This window comes from Phyllostomus hastatus, unplaced genomic scaffold (genome assembly GCF_019186645.2).
Source record: "Phyllostomus hastatus isolate PE091 unplaced genomic scaffold, TTU_PhHast_1.1 phas_contig_195, whole genome shotgun sequence".
NCBI lineage: Eukaryota > Metazoa > Chordata > Mammalia > Chiroptera > Phyllostomidae > Phyllostomus > Phyllostomus hastatus.
The window spans coordinates 3,548,532-3,563,030 of record NW_025333706.1 but is presented as its reverse complement, the minus strand read 5'-3'; the positions used below and the strand labels follow the sequence as shown (position 1 = coordinate 3,563,030).

At 45.4% G+C, this 14,499-nt stretch overlaps 1 protein-coding gene across 2 annotated transcripts in view; it reads left to right on the top strand.

Moving 5' to 3' along the window:
* The window catches only part of ROR2 (receptor tyrosine kinase like orphan receptor 2), a 197,722-nt gene that overhangs the window by 146,531 nt on the left and 36,692 nt on the right, over window positions 1–14,499 (top strand). The window contains exon 2 of one of the 2 annotated variants that reach the window (XM_045833893.1): window positions 3,228–3,305. The exons of the other annotated variant lie outside the window; for it this stretch is intronic. Coding sequence (XP_045689849.1) covers window positions 3,228–3,305 — 78 coding nt within the window. The remainder of the gene's footprint in view (window positions 1–3,227; window positions 3,306–14,499) is intronic. 2 annotated transcript variants of the gene reach the window in all.

The following is a 14,499-nucleotide window of genomic DNA, read 5'->3' as shown; positions in this document are numbered from 1 at the left end:
TACAATTCAAGGTAACTAATAATGACATCTTGATGTATGTGTGGCAGTTTTTGTTTTTGTTCTGTGTTTATTTTTTCTTTGGATTTTTTTCAGTCTCTTTTAGGGTTCCAGCCCTGTTGGAATCTGCAGAAACACTGGACCCTGTTCCCACACGTGCCCTTTCCCCAGACACACACATACCTGTTACATTACGCTTACAGATTTTAGGAGGCGTAGTATCTTGAGTGAGGGAGACCATTTTGTGCCTATATATAGTGACACTTCTAAAATTTCAGAATATAAACGATGTCCTTAATTCTCAGGAAGCCACACCAGGGCCTGGTTTTGTTAGAAGTTAAGGTCTCAGTTCTAAGGACCGTGGCAAGTGGACATCCTAGATGTATTCACATATTGGGCTTGTGAAGGAAATGCACTGGGCCTCTTCCTTTGGATGCTTTCACATCTAAGTCTCAAAGCTGGGGGGCAGTTGGGGAGATTTGCTTTGCTGTCAGTTTAGTGGGCTACTTGAAACTTTACCCGTTTTTCTAGGTATATAGACAGGATACTTTTTTGCTCAAATACCCAAACAGATTTTACCTAGGATAATGCTTGAGGCTGGAAGAAATGAAAAATCAAATTCTAGATGCCATGTGTACTGACTGCACAGAGAAGGTTAACATTTCTAATGTCATCAGTGACTTTGCATGTCTGGGTGGGGTGACACCTCTGGCCCCTCTCACACAGGAGACTTCATGTGCATGAAAGCACAGGGTCCAGCAGAAGTGAGGACTGCTTGAGTGTGGCTGGCAGGGTAATAATATGGGTATCATAATTTACAGTTTTAATTTGAACATTTCACCTAAAATGTCGTATGGTGTGCTTGAGTGTCATATTGCTATGTTACAGAATTATATGCTTATGATTTTGTGATAAAAGATTTCATAATAAAAATGGGGTGTTACTTGTGTCAGACCCTGTACTTCAGCTCCCAACTGAAAGCTGCCTTAGAAGACCTGGGAATGTTTACTGTAGTGGAATTGGACTAATGGCGCTTATTTTTCTTGGGGATGTATATTTATTTCAATGTTTCATACCATTTGTCAATTTCTAAGCAGTTAATAATTTTATACCTCTTTCACATGTGTGTATATATTACAAGTGTGTTTGATTTTCTGTGGTCTCTGTACATTTAAACAGTGCTGAGTGATGGCATGTGTGACACGCTAATTTAAAATTTCAAACTCAAACTGCAAGCCTTTAATTGACCTGTTGACTGCCTTGCATAGCGCCTGCTTGTCTCTCGCGTGCAGCAGTCTGGATTCTACCTACGTTCCAGTGCTTGGACCACTTGCCTCCCTGAGGGTGCAGCCCTGCTGTTTGCAGAGTGCTGAGGAAGGTTAATATGAACAACAATGACTAACTCAGGAGAATAATCTCACTGCCACAGGAGAGCTGTGTGGCTTGGGGGGGCAGTTTTAGAGAATAAAGATGTCACTTCCGAATGATGAACCAGGAACGTTGTTGTGAAAAATGGCATGGGAGAGTAGCTTCCAACACGTGGGCACGTTTGAACTGGAAGTAGTAGCAACAAGGAGTCCTCTAAAACTGGATGTGAAAAGCCAGGGGGCTATTCGGAAAGTCTTCTCTGTAAGCTCTTTGGACTTGAGGCTGAATTTTAAAGGTGCTGCAGATCTCAAGCATCACTTGCATGTCCCGTGATTTAGGAACTGGTGGTGAGGAGAGGATTGGGTGAGACACCTGTGCCCTGAAGTGTAAATGAGCCACTACTTACTGAGCTAAACAGTTTGAAGAATCTCGGCTTCCTGATTCCATCTGAAAATCAACTGTGCTTCCTTTTTCAGACCTCAGCTTTTTCAAGCAAGGTCTCATTTTAAAAGGGGTCTGAAATGTCCAGGCAGTCTATTCTTGTCTCTCTTTCAGGACAGACAAGGGGGTGACCCAATATTGAATTATAATTTGCCTTTGGTAGACTTTTAAAAAAAATTGTGTAAACATACAACATAAAGTGTACTGTTTTAACCATCTTTAAGTGTACAATCAGAAGCATTAAGTACTGGGGTCCACAGTGTTGTGCAGCCATCACCATCATCCACCCGCAGAACTGAACTTTGTGCCCATTCAGCATGAGCTCCCCATTCCCTACTCCCCCAGCCCCTGGCACCCAGCTTTCTATAGTCATACACTTTTCTTTCTGCATGAGTTTGACGTCTGTAGGTTCCTCATAGAAGTGAAACCATATTCTTGCTTTGTCACCGGCTTATTCCAGCCAGCATCATGTCCTCTAGGTTCAACATGATGTAGCATATGTCAGGGTTTCCTTCCTTTTCTAAGCTGCATGATATTCCATTGTGTGTGTGTGTCTAACTCTTGAATAAGCTTTGATGCAGTAAACCCAGATCTATCCAGGAGATGTGTTGTCAGTGTCGCCCCTGACTTCACCGTCTTCCCTCCTCTCTTCAGTGTGGGGACTCAGTAAAAGCCAAGATCCCCAGTGAGTCTGAAAGGAAAAGCAAAAGAGAAAGGGACTGGGGTGGAACACAGAGAAGGGTCTATGTGAGGCCCACTTAGTTCCTAGGACATCAGTTCACACCTGCCCATCACTCCCCTGGATTTGGAGAGAGGGCCATGTATTCCTAGTTGAGCGAACCAGATCTATTTGCCCTTGGTGTTTATGAGTTGGGGGTGGGCGCTCCCACTAACACACAGTCTCCAAGGGGTGGAGTAAAAATTGCAGCAAAGATGAGAACTTCTGTCTTTACAGTTGTGAGTAGATTTGTCCTTGGGCACTGGCTGCAAGTGGGTCTGGGGATGAGGAGGGGAGTGACTTGCTTAAGAAATTCTTTAGTTCTGAATGTATTCAGATTTACTGGGGACTGTGTCTGGAGAGCAACCTGCTGACTCTTCTATGGAAGTACTTTGGCAGCCAGTGTTTTGACTCTTTGCCTTCCCAGAATGATGCTCGGGGCTTCAGTGACTTGCTTCATCTGCCTCTGCTGCAAAGCATTTCATTTTGCCATGCTTAGGGTAAACATAAGACCTGGGTTTACTGTTGCATCAAATCCAATGCTACAAAAGCCTCCTAGCAGTTACCATAATGCCTTTTCCCTCTAGGTTCTCTATAAACAGAGCACGGTCTTGCTAGAACATGACTGCATTTGTATGAGAAGCAAAGTAAAGGTTCCTGAAGTAAAAATTCATTAACACGTGTGCTATGCTCCCTTGTCCAGGAGATTCAGAGGTTCTGGATCTGAATGACCCTTTGGGACAGCTGGATGGACCCGACAGCGCTATTCCAACTCTGAAAGGTAAATGGGAAGTGCTCTTTTCACGTGAGTCTTTGGCCATGTTTTCAGTGCTACATAGAGACTCATAGTGGTTTGCCATTTCTGCTCAAAGCTTGGCCTTCTGGCACTAATCGCTGGGGTGCCCTGTAGCCTGGCACTGCCCCATGGATGGGCATGGTGGCATGCCAAACTCCATAGCTGCCTGGAGACGCACGGAAGGTTGGGGAGGGCTACTTGGAGGTGACAGGTCGGGGTAGGTAAATGGGCACTGGAGGGAGGGAGGGGCCATAGGGAGTGTGGGCCTGAATAGAGCTTTAGGAGGTGGACTCCTGGCTTGGCCACTGAATCTCCTGCTGACAAGTGGCTCTCTTCTGGGATCATTCCCGATGTGATTGTCCAGAGTGGGAAGTTGTCTCAGGTGGGCAGGCTGCTCTTCTCCACAGGGTCCTCAAGGAGTAGGTTCTTTGTCTTGTTGACACAGCCTTTTCCAGAGGTTTTAGCATCACTGCTCACTTGGCAGACTCTGTAGGCACCTTAGATTTATAGAATCGATGGAACATATTTCCTGCCTCACAGCCCAGTTACTCTAGGAAGTGGTGCTGTTCTTTCTTCATCCACTGTCGCCCTGTTGCCTCAGATCCCTGTCTCAGTCAGCTTGGGTGCTATAACAAAATACCACACATGGGGCAGCTCAGTCCGCAGGAGTCTTTTTCTCACACCTCAGGAGGCTGAAAGTCCAGAATCAAGGGGTCATATGGTCAGTCCTGTTGAGAGCTCTTTGTGGCTTGCAGGCGGCACTGTGTCCTCCCCGGAGAGAGAGCTCTGGTCTCTTCCTCTTTCTATGAGGACACTGTTTCCTACACAGAGCCACACCCTCAGAACCCCATCTAATCCTAATCACCTCCCAAAGGCCCCACCCCCAAAAGCCAGCCCATTGAGGGTTAGGGCTTTAACATTTAAATTTGGGGGACACACAACATAATTTATAAGTTACTGATCAGAACAGCCACTTTATTTCTGGTTGTTTTTTTGTTGTTGTTTTGTTTTGTTTTTTACTTTAGCATGATTTGAAACCCAGAAATCCATAGTAGTTTCATAGCCCTCTGCACATCGATGCTGTCTGCCCCCTTAGGACTTGTGTCTACGTCTGGGTCTTCTGGGGACTGAGCAGAGATGACTCAGGTCCACCAGGCTACGCCAAGGTATCCAGAGTATCCCTTTTTGTGGTCTTTGTGATCAAAACACTTGTGGTCTCTGCCTTGTGGAGCTTAAGGGCCTGAAGAGTTGGTGTCATAAGGGAAAACGTTCAGGTTACACAATTAGGAATTATGGTAAGGAGCCCAAGGAAGAGAGGAGGTCATGTTGAGCTTGAAGGAAAAGGAGGGGCATCTTGGTTTGGGGAACAGGATGTTGCACTGAGATCTATAGAGCTGACATGTCCTAAGAGGTGATGGTGGGGATGTATCCCAAGGCAAGGCCCTGCAAAAGCCCCGAGGCCAAGAGAGCTCAGTGTCTTGGGGCAGCTGAGAGAGGTAGGGGCTTCTGGGCTGGGGTGGCTGAGGTCAGAGAGCTTGGCTGGGTGGCTTGATACTGCAGCCATCAGCCATGCATACGTCTTCCAGTTTGAATCAACTAAAATTAAGTAAAATGAAGAATCCAGTTCCTTAGTCCTACTAACTACATTTCAAGTGCTCAATGGCTTGCACAGACCTAGAACATTCCACCATCACAGAAAGATCAGCCAAGCCCCTCTAGGTAGAGCATGCATGACCCATTGGATGACAGGAGAAAGTTTTTTCATCACAAGTGCCTTCCCCCCATGGAAGGTTCTGACCTGGGATGTGGTGTAACCTGATTCACACTCTGAAGCTTGTTGGACAGCTCTGGAGGATGATGGTAGGGAAGTGGAGGGACAGTTGGTACGGAAGAGAGTCTGGGTGAAGAGATGTAGAGAAACCACAATACTGATCTAAAACCCAATCTGTGGTCATTCTGTGGACTTTCCGCTCCCTTAGTAAAGCATGCTGGCTCCCCCATTAGAGTGTGGACCTCCTTGTGAGCCTGGACTAGGGGTCATGGGGCAGGGAGGAGCTGGGAGTGGGGGGAGCAGCACCCTAGCCATCACCGTTTCCTGCCTAGAGGGCTTACAGCTGGAAGAGCATCTGCTGATCAAGGGGCAGAGATGCCTGTGGGCTGAACATTCATGGACATATGTATTCTCATACATATGCATATCTAGCCACAGGCTGCAAACATTGATGAGTCAGAGTCAGTGCCTCAGATGGCTCTTGGACCACCTTTTTGATATTTGAGCAGTGCTCTGTAATGCCCTCTACTTAGTTGGGATTTGATGGCTTCCTGACTGGCTAACCCACATGTGACTGTGTTAAAGCCTGTGCCTGTGTCATTATGCAGGGAGTTTTAGGTAAGGTTTGGAAGCTTGCACTTCTCCAAGGCATAGGAATGTCAAGTGCAGAGGATAACTGGTCAAGAGGCTGTGTGTGTGTGTGTGTGTGTGTGTGTGTGTGTGTAGACACACACTTGTAAAAGGGCAGTACACCAAGTCCTAGAAGAATGTTGTTTCATTCAATGTCATTTCATTATAACTGATGAGATGCCATAGGAGCATACTTTTGTTTTTATTAGTCACATATTTTATGATGAAATTGGTTTCATTCTATATTGTTTTGCTGAAAGTCACAGAACTTATGAGGACTTACTGTACAGAAGGAGCAGAGAGCCTGAGAGGGCGGGCCTTGTCGTCATGGTGGCACATGGGGCAGTGTGGTTTGTGAGTGCCATAGTCTTGGCTTGACCTTGGCTTGGCCAGAAAACAAACCTGGATTGGATGGCAGCTCCATCCTCCTGTTACGGCAAGAGCACTGCTCTGGGCCTCAAGTCACCCCAGCCACCAGAGGGAGGAAATGGCCCAGGGGACAGTACTTAACCCAGGAAGCAGTGGCTGGATGTTGATGTCATTTGTTGTGATCATTTGCAGTTATGATCGTTGGCTGTGTGTGCATCACTTTTCAGGCATGGACACCTCGGTATCCTCTCTGGGATGGAATTCCAATGAGCAGTCCTCAGGGGCCCCAAGGGACCTGTTACATCCTGTGCAGCCCAGTGTTCTGGTTCTGTAGTACAGTTTACTTCCTTTTGGGTAAAGTTTCTTGCACAAAAGGGGGCTCCCTCTCGCTGCCCGCCCCCCATCCTCAGTGACAGAGGAACTGGCTTGGCAGTGCCAAAGCCACTATTCCATGTGCTTTTTTGCTTAAAGAGCTTCTGAGAGTGTTGCTGCCTGGCTATGATTGGCTTAAATCACATATAAAAAGTACTACAAGCTGAATGAATGGTATGAGTTATCTCTTTAATCCAGTAACTGTTTACAGTTCCTTCATATCTGTGAAATCGCAGACTGGTGAAAGTGGCCAGCGGGCCAGGCCCTCAGTGACACCACCGCTCCGTCTGAGCAGAACGGGATCTGAGAACTAGTTAGATGTGTAAAAAGCATTTGTCTTCAGATGCACTCTGCCAGTATCGAGCACTTAACATGGTATTGGTGGTTGGTATTTAGAGAGACACCCCAGGGCAAAATGCCTATCTAGAAGAGAAAGCGAACAGAAAAGACGTTGTAGTTTAGAACTAAAGAGTTTGCTTGAGTTTCCGTGTGCCAGAATGCTGCCATCATTGGGACTGGTTGTAGTGCTGTGTCACCAAGGGACTGGTTACAGCAACAGTTTGGTTCCTTGCTACATTAGATACATTAGTTTATTGATATTATTACAGAAGTGTACATTTAGCCTAGAAATCATTTGCTTATCTGTTCAAAGGCCATACTTTCAATGTATATGCCACATATCTCAGATTTTGTAAAATCAGTGCTGTGGAGTATCTGTGGAAGCACATCATCTCTGAGAGGTCAGTGGAGCACTATCCATCCTGCAGCCCCCACAGCAGACCCAGCATGCTGCCTCTCTTGCCAAAGCAGAGAGTTGGCTGCTCAGCATCCCCCTGAAACCAGGAGGGGAGTTCCTAACCATCCTTACTGGAGGAGGGCACATTGCAGTGATAGGTGATTTCAAAAGCATTCTGAATGATGGGGCAGGAACTGATGCCCTCTCACCATTCTGTGCTCTGGAGCTGAACTAAAATTTCCATGGACAGAGAAAACAAAGCAATCAATAGAGGTCATTGTGTTGGCATGGAAATGAAGCCTGTTCTCTGGCTACTTAGTTTTCATTCCCAATTCATGTAGGATGTATGGATTGATCAGTATATCTGGTTTATTATGGAACTTTTGGGGTATGTGCATGTATGTGTGTGTTTCCTGAAGTTTAGTACAGAGTGAGGGTCTCCATGCATGGCTGATGGTATAAAATTGAAACACTCTAAAATTGAAGCACTCTAAATTGCAGACACAGCTTTATGTCTGTAACTGGGAACGTGGACCTGGGCTGAGCTGTGAGCCTGAGCCCCTGCACCTCCCCACTGAGTGTCCCCTGGTCCATCATTGAAACTTGGGATAGTGGTAGAAGGTCTAAAATTTCTCCAGCTTCCTGTGCCAGAGTCACATTTCCAGGCTCTCCATCTGGGCCACTCTGGAGGTGAAGGCCATTTGGTTTAGCACCTCTGACCTCCTGTTGGCTGTGCATTTTATTTTTCAGGGCCCATTGGGTTGTCCTAGATGTGGTAAACTGAATGGTGTTGGTAGAAAGTCCCAACCCACAGGTCAGAGGTTTCAAAGCACACACAGCAGTGTGTGCAGGGCTCAGACTGTGGTCAGGTCCTGGGACATGTGCATGTGAGCACTCCTGTGGACAGTGGGAGTACACCCGGCTGTTTTTCACCTCCAAGCCTTCCTCTTTATCTCATCTTCTTCCCAGGGTCTTCCATGTCCCCCCCTCTCTCCCCAAGTAGTTCTGCTACTGATGCTGCAGCTGGGATTGAATCATGGCAAGCGACACCACCGTCATCTGGCTGGTACCATTGATCTCTGCCCTTCCTACTGCAGTGACAGAGATGGCAGGGGTTCTTTCTCAGCATGTTGGGTGTAAACATGATACTGCCATTCACATGTTTATTCACATGTGCTTATCTTACAGCTGTCTCTGGTGTGTGTGTCTGTTTCATATCCCTGTCCCTCTGTGAGGATGTGAGTGTCACCCTATGCATAGGAAGCTGTCTCCTCCCTTCTTCGTCACCTTGAGTTAGTTTCTGAGGTTGTCACAATGAAGTGCCACAGACTGGGCCCTCAAAACAATAGAGACTTACTCTCTCACGGTTCTGGAGGCTGGAAGTCCCAAATCAAGGAGTTGAGACTCTGAGGAGAAACCGACCCATGCCTCTTACCTCCTGTTGTTGACAGTCCCTAAAGTTCTGTGGCTTATGACAGCATCATTCCAGTCTCTGTCTCAGTTGTCACATGGCCTTCTTCTCTGTATGTCTCTGTCCAAATATCCTTTTTATGAGGACACCAGCCATGGGAGTAGGGCCCCCCATATGACTCCAACTTAACTTGACCCTGTTTTCAAGTAAGGTCCCATTCACAGGTTCCAAGGGTCATAGCTTCCACAGAACTCACTGGGGGATGTAGTTCACCACCCAGCACCCTTCAAATGTGCAGACACTCTTTGGTGCTGCTCTCCATTTCACAGGTCATTTCATTTCATTTTCCTGTTTTTCTCATTTTCTTCGACTCTCATCCTTTTTAATCTCACACCCTCTTCTCTTGCCCCCATTGCTCTCGTGCTAAACAGCCCCCCTCTCATTTTACATGACTGGTCCTGTTCAGACCACCAGACAGCTTAGTGGGGCAGTCTAAAAGGGGGAGCCCTGCTCCCACCACTTGACTGGTTCATTGACCTGTAATACCTCCTGGGAAGAGCAGCTTTCAGGGTCTCGAAGTCACCAGCCCTTCCAGGCAGGTCCTCTGTTTTGTTTACCACAAATTAATGCCCTGTAACCTTGTAGATAAGTCTCTTCTTATCTCCTTGTAGATAAGGCTCTTCTTATCTCCCTCCCAGATACTCAAACACCCACATAATCTGACCAGGTTGGTGAGTATTTGGGTGGTCAGTTGGGATAAAAATGAGGTCACTAACCTGTAAGGGAGGAGTGGCACCCTCGTAGCAGGTCCCACTGCCTCTGGTGTGTCTTCATCTGGACTCGGCTCCACTGTCCCAAGTGTGTGGTGAGCAGAGTTGGCCTGGGCAGCAGGAGACAGAACTCATCAGCATGTCTTGTGAAACTTCTTCCACTGTGAGGAAGGGAAACCCTCTTGGGAAACTAAAAAGGGAGATTTCTGTTCTCTCTGATGCTGTAGAGTGCTCACCACCTCCCTGTGAGCGGTCAGCACCAGGCCTGGTTCCTCTCGGCCCATTCAGTCATGTCTGCCGAGGTTTGAGGGAGCTCTCGAGGAAGCCTTTGTGAGCCAGGGAGGAGTTTAGTGATGGGTCGTACAGACCCCATGTTTTGCACATAAGGAAAATGAAGTCGAGAGGTTAAATGGTTAGCTGTGAATAACACACCAAAAGAACAGTAGCATAGCGCTTCATCTATGGAGAGTTTTCTTTGTAGCTTTCATTTTGGCCAAAATTGGTGGAACAAACTAATGTGGCCACCCTCCTACGTAAATTATATGCAAGTGCTCAATCAGTTATTAGTCAAACATGTACATGATTAGATGAACTTGTGAGAGAAATGGAGAACTGCCCAGGAGCCAGGAACGGGAAGGGAACAGCACTGTGCCAGGCTGGGAACCAGGGCAGGGACCACAGGGTGGCCCTGCTTGGTTGGTGGCCTTGGAGAATGGCCCAGGTATCCTGGGAAAATGTTTCCCTGAGGCAAAGAGTTGGGCTCTGCAGATGTCATGCAGTTTTGATATAGGCTGCCCAGCAGTGGCAGGTAGTATCACAGATGTGGGCACATCTCTGGGAGCTAGAGAAGAAGGAGAATTAATATGACATGGACACCTCAGCAGAGCTGGTGCAGGCCAAGAGCACCAGCACGTTTCTCAGGTCCTGTAATGCTCTGATGTTGGAATAGCCCCCAGAACATAAATACGCCACTAGAGAGAATACCAGGAGTAGGAAAATCCCCAGTGAGATGACCTTTAAAAATACACTAAAGTTACTAATTTCAGGAGAACTAGGGGTTGGGACAGAAATCAAGTTTGGTTTTAGGAAAATGAAGGCATTTGCATTTCTTGTACCCTAATACAAGGCCTGTGAGATATCAGCCCTGCTATAGAAACTGTGCTTCTAGGCTCAGTTGCATTGGAGCCTTGGGTTTTAACATCAAGTTGGAAGGGAACCCGTGGGGTCTAGAGAATAGAGGTGTTGAGGATGAGCCTCTGCAGAAAGCCAGGAGACCTGGGGGTTACAGTCTATTTTACTCATCAGCCTAGGAAGATGCCTCCACCTTGGCTCCAAGTAGGAGACACATTTTCCCCATGAAAACTCAAACTTGGACCCACCACTTAGGAAACCAAATCTGCATGACTGGAATGTTGCAGGGATTCTAGAGTTCACATGGGAACTCAGCAGTGCCCATTGCAGGAACCCAGTCTTCAGGGGGTTTCCACAGGAAAACCAGCCTGGCAGGGAAAAATTACAAAGCACACTTGGAGAGGTCTGGGGTGAGTGGTGCATTAGCAACCAGGGAAGCCAGAAGGATTAAAAATAAAGGAAGAAAAAGCGGTGGATTTGAAAAGGAACTGAAGAAACCTTGTGGACAAAATTATAGTTGATGAAATGAGAAACTTGATGGACAGGTTAAGGAGTAGACAGTGCAAAACTAAAGATAAGAAAGGATAGGGAACATAAAAGTAGGTAAAGGACATGAGGAATCACACAGGAAGTCAGCGTGTATTTAGAGTGAGATTTCAAAGAAGAAATAACTGGGGAGGGAGAAACAATATTTCATGAGCTTTTGGTAGAGAATTGTATGCAATTGATGAGAGACACAAATTATCAAATGTTTAGAATGGCACCGAGGCCCAAAGAGGCCAAAATGAAAATAAATTCACAGCAGTACTTTGAAATGGCAAAGAGAAATATGAAAAGTAGCCCCTTTAAAAGGGCAAGGGTCAGATTACTCATAAAGGAACAAGAACAGGCAAGACTTACGGTAAGTGCAAAACCAGAGGATGCTAGTGTAATTGCTAGTTTAGACTTCTGTGCCCAGGTAAGCTGTTACACAGGGGTAAAGGTAACAGATATTTTTAGAGCAAGACTCTGTTTCAACCTCATTGCTTTACTTGGAAAAAGAATGTCAATTGGGAAGAGTTTAGTTGTACTAAGAGGAAGGAATGAGATGCAAGTGGTGTTGACAAGGAAAGAAATTGGCAAACAGATCAGCAAATCTAAATGACTCTGTTAGTTAAAAATCAGCAATAATAATGACTATGGGACTTAAAAATGGAGCAAAACTAAATATTGGGAAGCAGTAACTCAAAGCCATAACAATAGAAAATAGGAAAGGTGAATCAAGAGACAAAATAAAAACAAAAACAAAACCCATCACTTAAAAACTCGCAGATTAACATGTAGACTCATAAATTAACATGTTAAATACTATGTTGTTTGTAAGGTTCACATGTGATATATAATCATAAAAGTGATTTAAAAGTTAAAAATAAAGAGTAGGGTTGTGTTAACCAAAAGTACTCTGAGGTGACTACATTAATGTCAGACAAAATGTCCTTTCAGACAAAACCCTTACATAGTAATATAAGGACCAGATGATGTAATAAACCTGAAGTTTATTGTTCCCAGCAACTCAACCTGACAGAATTATTCATAGCTGTTAGGTAAATACAGAATCAGTTGACATATATCTCATTGATACTAATAGATAAGCATATTAAAAATTTGAACAACAGACTTCCAGCCAAGATGGAGGCATAGGTAGACACACTGTGCCCCCTTGCATAACCAAGATAGGGACAACAACAATTTAGAAATAGAATAACAACCAGAACTGACAGAAAATTGAACTGTATGGAAGTCGGACAACCAAGGAGTTAAAATAGACACATTCATCCAGACCGGTAGGAGGGGTGGAGTCGGGTGGCCTGGCAGTGGTAGCGGCTTGGAGAGAAGAGAGCGTTGGGACCAGGTACACAAGGCATCCAGGGCGAGCAAGACGGTAGCAGGTGGACCTTGAGCGTGCAGGTGGCAGCTGGCAGACCCCGGCCGAGGGGTAGCAACTGGCAAACCCAGCAAGGGTGTGATTGTGAAGCAAGGCACTGTGCACAACCCAGGATCACAGCCCTGGGAAATAGAGCCTTGGGGCACTGATTGACAACACCTGTGGGGGTTGAGGAGCAGGGAGAGACTCCCAGCCTACAAAGGAGTTCCCATCAGAATGTCAGCTGATTTCTGAAAAGAGACCTTACAGGCAAGAAGGGGCTGGAAAGAAGTATTCCAAGTCATGAAAGGCAAGAACCTACATCCCAGATTGCAAAGCTTCCATTTAGAATGGAAGGGCAGATAAAGTGCCTCTCAGATAAGGTCAAGTTCAAGGAGTTCATCATCACCAAGCCCTTATTTTATGAAATGTTAAAGGGACTTATCTAAGGAAAAGAAGATAAAAAACATGTATACTAAAATGACAGCAAATACAATTATTAACAACCACACCTAAAACAAAAACAAAAACTAAGCAAACAACTAGAACAGGAACAGAGCCACAGAAATGGAGATCACACAGAGGGTTAGCAACAGGGGAGTGGGAAGGGGAGAGAGGGGGAAAAGGTACAGAGAATAAGTAGCATAGATGGTAGGTAGAAAATAGAAAGGGGGAGGGCAAGAATAGTATGGGAAATGTAGAAGCTGAAGAACTTATGACACATGGACACGAACTAAAGGGGGGGAATGTGGGTGGGAGAGGGTGTGCAACATAATGGACAAGCTTAATCTCATGAACATGTACACATGAGGTTTGTCCAGAAGGTACAATGTAATATGAAAAATAGAGACATTTATTGAAGGAGGTACAAGATACATCGTACATAGGACAGTGATGCCTCAGTCCCCTTCAAAGTGGGCACCTTGGGACCTCACACAGTTCTTCCAGTCACCTTCAGCTGTCCCATTGTATTTTCCTGAATCTCATTGATGGTCTGAAATCTCTTCCCTTTCAAAAGTGATTTTAGTTTTGGGAAAAGTCAGAAGTCACAGGGCACCAAACCTAGGCTGTAGGGGAGGGGCTGAGTCACCTGGGTGATTTGATATTTTGCCAAAAAACTCTGCATGAGACGAGATGCATGAGTGGGTGTGTTGTCATGATGAAGCTGTCTCTCACCAGTTGCCCAGAGCCACAGCCTTGTGAATAGTTTCCAGAGAGGGAGTTCAAGCTTAACGTAAAATTTGATGCAGATTCATTGCTCTACTCAGTCACTTTGAATGCAACAGCCACACAGTACACATGCTCACTCAACGCTGTCTACTGCCCCCACTATTAGAGTGAAGTTGTCATTGTTCACACATGTGCATGCCAGTCCTCTCTCTTTGGCTCTCAGGTTACGTGGATGTTGCATAAACCATTCTCATTTTATTAACAATGGTTAGGCTTTTTCTAGAAAGACCTCATATAATGCCTTCACTGAGAAATTAGAAAAAACACATTTTTACCAGTCAAATGTGGACCATTTACAGAAATTGATGCCACACTGGGCTCTAAGCAAATCTGAGTAGTATCAAAGAAACACCATCACTCAGGTTGTCTTCTGTGACAACAGTGCAATTATAGCACACTTTTAATAACTCATAGCTACAAGAAAAAATTATAATGTAAATTGAAAGGTTTTTGTTTCCGATCAGCCATATGGAGTTTAAATAAACTGATTTATTGGGTAGCTAAAGAGGACATTGAAGGGAGCTCTGGTGGCTGGCTCGGTTTATTGGAGCATCACCCGTGTACCCAAAAGTTGTAGGTTTCGATCCCTGGTCAGGGCACATGCAGGAGGCAACTGATCAATGTGTTTCTCTTTCTCTCTCTCAAAAATCAGTAAACATATCCTTGGGGGAGGATTTTTAAAAAAGAAGTTAAAGGGAAATTTCACATTTAGTGAATATATTAGGAAATGAAAAAGATAGAAAATTCATTAACCTCAGAAGTTAGAAAAGAGCATCAGTACAAAGATTTGAACAGGCCGTACAGAAGGAGAGTACCAGTGGCCAGGGTCTTCTAGGAGATGTTCAAGCTCATGAGG